The sequence below is a fragment of the Nicotiana sylvestris genome, chromosome 2, assembly GCF_000393655.2.
Source record: "Nicotiana sylvestris chromosome 2, ASM39365v2, whole genome shotgun sequence".
NCBI classification, from domain to species: domain Eukaryota; kingdom Viridiplantae; phylum Streptophyta; class Magnoliopsida; order Solanales; family Solanaceae; genus Nicotiana; species Nicotiana sylvestris.
This window is the reverse complement of record NC_091058.1, coordinates 73,629,371-73,637,449: the sequence shown is the minus strand read 5'-3', so window position 1 is coordinate 73,637,449 and position 8,079 is coordinate 73,629,371. Positions and strand designations below refer to the sequence as shown.

Sequence of the window (8,079 nt, the reverse complement as noted above, 5' to 3'; positions counted from 1 at the left end):
GCTCGAACTCACGACTTCTGATCACCGTCCCGTGAGTTCTTGCAATTATAGAATGACTTTACACACATATCCAGCAGAAAAATAGATGAAAGAGAGAAGTAAACTTACCTTATTTGTTGAATAACTCAGCTCCTATCTTGGTTCTTCAAACTCAAGGTTTTTGCTCCAACTAGAACTTGAAAAGGAGAAAAATTCAATTAGGGTTTGTGTTCAATTTTTGGGAGGATGTTTGCAAGAGTTTAGGTCTGGTTATTGTTCCCTCTTATCAATGTATTATATGAACGAAATAGGCCTTTAAAAGGTCCATTTGGACGACTCGAACTGGCCCATTTTTGGACTCTCATTTAAGCAAGTAGGTGACATACCTGCTTGTTACCTAGCAGTCTGCGCAGTCTCGCGAAAATGCATATATCTCTCTACTCAGATGACATATTGACAAATGGTTTAATGCGTTAAAAAATAGATTCATAGATCTTCAATTTTATGGGTGGAAAACCCCGTAAATCTAAGTGTATTGGGAGAAAAGAGCAGTTACATTTGACCCAAATTTCAATAAAACCTATGAACGTAACTTGCGATGACGTTCATCGACTTTTGTTCCACAACTCGCTTGACTTCAAAACATATCACACAGCTATCATACGACTAACATAACTCATAACATAACCTCATAATGTTAAGAACCCTAGTCTCACCCCAAAAGTAAATGTTATAACATTCCCAACTTGTCAACTTTCGACGAAACATTATTTTCTTCAATTCCTTAGCTTCTAAACCTTCCAACACTCTTTGTACTTTTGTTCATGATCTTCAATATATATATAACATCCGAGGTAATATGATAACTTACTTTACATACTTTTAATGAGGATCTCATTTTTGGTCTTACATTAGTTTACTTATGATGCACTTTTACGTACGAAAACATAGGGTGTAACAACTATACTAACATGCCACACCAATACTACTTAGGGCCACACACCGTGAAAATCCGTGCACCAATATGCAACAATTCAAATGCACCCAAAAATGGAAAATGACTCAAATGAGAAAATCATCTCGCAAACTCAACAAGTACCACCACAACCGTAGTGCTATGAACCCATCATACATAGTAGAACCAAGACACACGAATCTAACACAAAGGATCATATCTCAAAATACTCCGTTGCAATGTGTGATCCCATCCAAACACTGGTCCATATGAAATACCTCGAGCCACCATGCACAAAATCAACAACTACGCATAATTTGACATTAAGTACCCAAGGTGCATGACCATAATCACGGAGGAACCAATAACACAGTACCACAGTCCTGAAAGAACATACCAAATGCATAGTCAATCATTAACACCCTAATACCCACCTCGCTCAATTTTCGCTATAAGGCCCTATTAGAACCGCACCGTGTGTGTATATAACCAACAAATCCTAACCCCTCGTAGCATAGATGAGTAACTCCAATGATCCAAATTACTTGTTGCTCCATTCTGAATAACTTGAACTTCTTTTGACTGCCATATTTGCAAGAACATCTTTCTTTCCAAATTGCCCAGCAAATAATAGTGGGGGTAATTTGAAGAATCAACTTATGAACTATATTTCGCTCCTTAACTTGCCACCACTTGTTAATAGTATATCTAACTGCCCTTTGATGATGTATGATTCTTAAGGGGGATCCTATTAATATCCATATATAACTAGATGTTTCTCCTTAATTCCATGAAAACATGTTGAATAGTTTTATTTTCAGGATTAGCACTACAGTTACATCTGGAAACTATTTGTATTCCAAAGTTGACTATCACATCATTGATTTATATCTTTCATTTTCCTAATTCCTATACCTCCCCCGTCAATAGGAAAACATAGGTTCTTTCATGATCTCCAATGGTACTTATTATGGTCACCATCAGTGCCTAGAAGAATTTACAAAGTGTTTCTCAAGGAAATAAAACGTGGCTTTAGGTGGATTCATAGAAGAGAGGGTATATATAGGAAGATATTGGAGGACACTTTTAATAAGAATAAGCCTACCTCCATAAGAAAGCATCTTACCATGCCAATCATTGGATCTTTTAATGACCTTGTGAACCAAATTGTCAAAGTAAGCAATTTTCTTTCTTTCCACATAAAGAGGACAACAAAGGTAATTGAAAGGAATATACTTGTCCATAAAGCCTGTGCGATCTCTCATTCTATTAATTCTGACGGCACAAGTGTTAGGGGCAGTCAAAAAAAAACTTTTATCTCTATTGACCAACTGACCTGAGCACATCTCATAGGCCTTAAACACTTTCATAATTATCTTAATAAAGGTAATATTACCACTACTAAAGACAATAATATCATCAGCGTAGGCAAGATGGTTAATAATAGACCCCTTGCAAGGCATAGAGAAAGGAGAAAAATTGCTATCATGATTCAGATTACTCAGAGACCTAGAAAGGACATCAACTGCAATAATAAAGAGAGATGGGATATGGGGTCCCCTTGTTTCAAACCCTGTGAGGATGTAAAGAATCTGGTTCTATTACCATTAATAATAATAGAGTACCAAACTCTGGAAATAAGATTATTGATCAAGTCAATCCAAACTTTTAAAATCCATATTTCGTAAGAACTGATGTAATAAAGACCCATGATAATCTGTCGTAAGCTTTAGCCATATCTAATTTGATAACAATATTACTTCAAGTATTCTTCTCAAAAATATTTTTAATAATTTCTTGAGCCAAAAGGACGTTTTTAGTGATAAATCTATCCTTTACAAAGCCCATTTGATTTTCACAAAAAAGTTTTGAAAGCAAAGGATTCAACCTTATAGAAAGAATTTTATAAATAATTTTATTGGTAAAATTGGAAAGGCTGATATATAGGCCTGAATTCAGAGAAATTGGTAGGAACATCAATCTTAGGAATTAAAGCAAGGCGAGTATGAGAATAGAATTTGGTAAGTTTTTTACCATTGAAGAACTCCCTGACAAAAGCAATGATATCATGTTTGATGATGTACCAACAATGTTAAAATAAAGTACCATTATAATTGTCTGGACTAGCTGTACTATCTACACTTAAACTGAATACAGCTTTCTTGATTTCATATTCATTAGGAATCGCAGATAACTTCATGTTATCTTCATCAGAAATGCACTTTGGAATACAGTTTTAAAGGTTGGGGTTGAGGGTGGGCTTGGCAAGATTGAATAGGGAATCAAAGTATTTAACAAAACCCTTAGCAATGTTGTTTTCTTTTTGTATCCACTTGCCCACGTGGTTATTAATCCTGTGAAGTTGGAGTCTTCTTCTCTTCTCTGAGAAGACTATGAAAGTACTTGGTATTACCATTTCTGCTTCTTGCTTTTTTATCAGTGTTTTGTGGTATCGGATTGGTTGGATCAAATCCGGAATGATTTTGATAAGGTTTGAGGCAGTTAGTCTTTTTTTAGGAAGCTTGGGTTAGAAAAGTCAACCGGATGTTGACGTATGTGTTAGAGGGCTCGGATGTGAGTTCCGATGGTTCGGTTATCTTTGGGAGGTTATTTTTGACTTAGGAGTGTGATCAGAATGAATTTTGGAGGTTCGGAGTAGATTTAGGCTTGAATTGGCGAAGTTGATATTTAGGTGATTTTCGGTTGATAGGCGAGATTTGGATATAGGGGTCGGAATGGAATTTCGAGAGTTGTAGTAGTTCTGTTGTGTCATTTAGGATGTGTGTACAAAATTTAAGGTCATTCAGACGTGGTTTGGTTGGATTTTTCATCAAAAGCGCAATTCGGAAGATTTTAGAAAGTTTGGCTTGAATCCGATATGTTTTAGTCGATTTGATGTTGTTTGACGTGTTTTGAAGATTTGTTCAAGTTTGAATAAGGTATTAGGATATGTTCATACTTTTGGTTGAGGTCCCGGGGGGCCTCAGGGTGATTTCAGATGGTTAACAGAGAAGTATAGAATTTGTTGCAGCTGCTGAAATTGCTATTTCTGGTATTTTTGCACCTGCGGATTGGGGACCGTAGGTGCGGCGCCGCATAAGTGGAAGGTTGGCCACTGAAGTAGATTTTGGAGAGGTCGTCAGGAACCGTAGAAGCGGTTGGAATAACGCATCTGCGATCTCGCAGATGCGGAAAGGAGAGTTTAAGTGAGGATCGCAGATGCAGTGGTTTTGACTGTAGATGCGGTACTGCAGAAGCAGGAATATAGCCGCATATGCAAAAATGTCTGGACAGAAGGTATAAATTGTGGCCTTCGTGAATTTTGAGCTATTTCACCATTTTTATCTCGGCTTTGGAGATTTTTGGGCGATTTGAAAGATGGATTTCAAGGGAACTTCATTGAGGTAAGGAAGTTGGACTTAAACTCATTCCATGCTGTTATTTCACGAATTAGAGCTAGAAATTATGGAAATTAAGGGTGAAATTTGGGGAAACTAGTGCTTGGGAACATAGGCCTTTAATTGAGGATTTGAAGGATCATTTGGGGTCGGATTTCTGAACTTTTGATATGTATGAACTCATGGGAGATAAGGAATCTATTGATGTAAAAATTATTGAATTCCTAGACGTGGGCCCGAAGGTCGGGTTTTGGTAATTTCGGGATTTGTGTAGTATTTTGATTATTTTCGTGTGGGCTTCGTTCCCTTAGCATATTTTGACGCCCCCGTTCTGATTTCGGATAGATTCGACGCGAGTGGAGGCTGATTTGAGGGGCAAAGGCATTGCGAGCTAGGGATTTGGCCGGTTCGAGGTGAGTGATGATTGTAAATGATGTTCTGAGGGTATGAAACCCCGGACTTGCACATCGTTGTGCTATATTGAAGTGATGCACATGCTTGATGATGAGCGTGGTCTCGTGCACTGTTGAGGATTGTGACTTGGTCCATCCTGAATGACTATTTTACCGCGTATTTGACTGAAATCTATTTGCTATCATCATGATTTGGGTTGAATGCCATATTTGGGCCTTGTGCCAACTATTTGAACCGTTCAGGGATTTTTACTGGTATTTCCTCACTGTTTTGACTTTTTACTTGAACTCAGTCATGTTATATTTCACTGTTTTCGTACTCAGCCATGTTTACTCTGTTTTAACACTTTCATGATCCTTTAAATGATATTGTGGGCTGAGAATCATGTTTAACTATTGCCCGAGTGGCTTGTGAGGATTTTGACTGTATGAGGCCGAGTGCCTGAGATATGTACGCCGCGAGGTGGCTTGATTGATATGAGGCCGAGGGACTAGTGATGATGCCACGAGGTGGCTTGATACTGCGCTTGGGCCGTAAGGGGCCCCTCCAGGAGTCTGTACACCCCCAGAGAGCGCGAGTACCCATTGTGATGTGAGATTGAGCCCGAGGGGCTGGTACTGTTCTGAGATGTTGCCCGAGGGGCAGATTTGTTGATACTACGCCCGAGGGGCGAGCCTTTTTGTGTTTACTTTTCGTAATTAACTATCAATTACCTGCTTAATTATTGAAAAAGGCTTTTCATGAAACTATGTTTGAGTTAAAGGATTTTTCCTATCTTTTACTGATTTATTGATTTTTAAATGGTTTTACTGCTTCATTATGGAATGCTTTGTGCCTTACGTGATTTATTGCTTTCAGTCTTTATTTACATTTATTAGTCACTGAGTTTGAGTACTCACTTTACTCCCTGCACCCTTGTGTGCAAATTTAGGCGTTGCTGATCCTGCTTGTGCGAGTTGAGAGGTCCCGATAGATATCGGAGTCTATGAGGTAGCTGTTTGACGTTTGCAGTCCCTTGTTTCTCCCTTTTATAGACTCTTCAGACTTGTATGAGGTTACATAGATGCTCATGACTAGTGACACCCCGGTTTAGGGCTGTGTTGGGTTGTCCTTCCGCATATTTATGATATTATCTACTACTTAGTATTATTTAATCATGTTTTAGACTATTTTCTTGTTGTTTAACTATTCAGCATCGAATTGGGAATAGTTGGCTAGCCTTGTCTTCACGAGAGGCGCCATCACGACTGGGTTTGGGTTTAGGGCCGTGACAAGTTGGTATCAGAGCCTAGGTTACATAGGTCTCACAAGTCATGAGCAGGTTTAGTAGAATCTCGCGGATCGGTACGGAGGAATCTGTATTTATCCTCGAGAGGCTGTAGAACCTTTAGGAAAAACTTCATATTCTTGAAATTCTTGTCGTGAAAATTTGTTGATCCGAGTGCTAAACTTCTTTTGTTCTATTTTCTCACCGATAGTGAGGACATGCGCTACTGGTCAGGGTGGACGACCTCTAGTACCACCAGCTGTGGCCACCAAAGGCCGATGACGCGACTGTGGTAGGGGCAGAGCAGCTAGGGCTACACCTGCAGATCCACCAACTGCCCTAGTTCAGGATCAGGTCCTAATTATGGACACTCCAACAACACCAGCTCAGACACCAGTTGTGTCCATTGTGATTTCAGGTCTTCAGGAGGCCTTTGCTCAGATCTTATCAGTTTGAACTGGCCTAGATCAGGCGGTTCCATCCACTACAACCACATCTACTTCACGGGCCGGGAGAGGTAATCAGACTCCCGCCGCTCGCACACCTGAGTAGGTCATGCAGGGACTTCAGACGTCGGGGGCACATCCAGCCCAGCCGGTTACAGCTGCTCAGGACTATGTAGTTCCTGCTATGCCGGAGGATGAGCAGCATAGGTTGAAGAGGTTTGGTAGACTGCAGCCTCCGACCTTCAGTGGCACAGAGGGAGATGATGCCCAGGGTTTCCTAGATAAGTGTCACAGGATGCTTCGTACAGCAGGTATTCTAGAGACCAGCGGGGTCGCTTTCATTACTTATCAGTTTTCAAGAGCTACCTTTACTTGGTGGGAGGCTTTTGAGAGGCTTAGGCCTGTTGGTACAACACCCCTTACCTGACAGCAGTTCTCTGTTCTCTTTCTAGAGAAGTATGTGTCGCAGTCCTGTAGAGAGGAGCTGCGTAAAGTGTTTGAGTGGTTCTGTCAGGGAGAGATGATGGTGATGCAGTACGAGATGAGGCTCTCTGAGTTAGCACACCATGCTATTTGGATGGTCCTGATAGATAGAGAGAGGATTAGGAGCTTTGGTGATGGCCTCACTTATCAGCTTCATATTCTCATGACCAGGGAGAGAGTGGTTGGTGCTACTTTTGAGGAGGTTGTGGATATTGCCTATGAGATTGAGTTTATTCATCTCCAGGAGCGAGAGGAGAGGGAGGCCAAGAGGCCTCAAGGATCTGGTAGTTATAGTGGTACTTCTTTGAAGGGTCAGTTTCTGCACGACAAAGGCCGTCCATTCAGGCATGCTCAGCTAGCTTGCCCAGGTTATCGTGGGGCATCATCGGGCCATGGTTCTCACAGTTCTCATCAAGGCCAATCATCACTTAGTGCCCTTCCAGCTCAGAGTTCGTCCCGTGCTCCATCAGTTCAGGGATCTTCTATGCCGAGTGCATCTGCTAGTCCCTCCGGTGTAAGGGGTTCCCTTCAGTCCCCTTCTCTAGCACCTGGGAGTTGTTATGAGTGTGGTATGATGGGTCATATGTGGAGGCAGTGCCCTCGTCGTCTTGCGAGCTCAACCTAGTAGAGGGGCCAGTCATCTGCTTCAGCGCCAGTTACTTCACCACCACCACCCCCATCTAGCTAGGGGTGGAGGTCAGTTAGCTAGGGGTCGCCCCAGAGGGGGAGGTCGATTAGGTGATGGTCAGGCCAATTTCTATGCACTTCCAGGCATACTCGATGCTATTGCTTCAGATGCTGTTATTACAGGTATTATTTTATTCTGCCATAGAGATGCCTCTATATTATTTGATCCCGGTTCCACCTTTTCTTATGTGTCATCATACTTTGCTCGTTATTTGGGTACACCCCATGAGTTTCTTGCTTCACCTGTTCATGTATCTACCCCGGTGGCAATACTGTTGTTGTAGAACGTGTGTACCGGTCGTGTGTGGTGACTATTAGGGGTCTGGAGACCCTTTTGTATGTTTTATTATTGTGTATAGTGGATTTTGATGTCATTTTGGGCATGGATTGGCTATCTCCTTGTCGTTCTATTCTAGACTATCATTCTAAGACAGTCACATTGGCTATACC

General features: G+C 41.1%; 1 protein-coding gene across 1 annotated transcript; it reads right to left on the bottom strand.

Moving 5' to 3' along the window:
- Positions 1-1,914: 1,914 nt before the first annotated feature.
- On the bottom strand, positions 1,915-3,134 carry LOC138885078 (uncharacterized). Its single transcript, XM_070165973.1, has 2 exons — positions 3,041-3,134; positions 1,915-2,507 (listed from the first exon to the last, which is right to left on the bottom strand). The coding sequence occupies exons 1-2, from the start codon at positions 3,132-3,134 to the stop codon at positions 1,915-1,917; spliced, it is 687 nt and encodes a 228-aa protein (XP_070022074.1).
- Between the last annotated feature and the right edge of the window lie 4,945 nt (positions 3,135-8,079).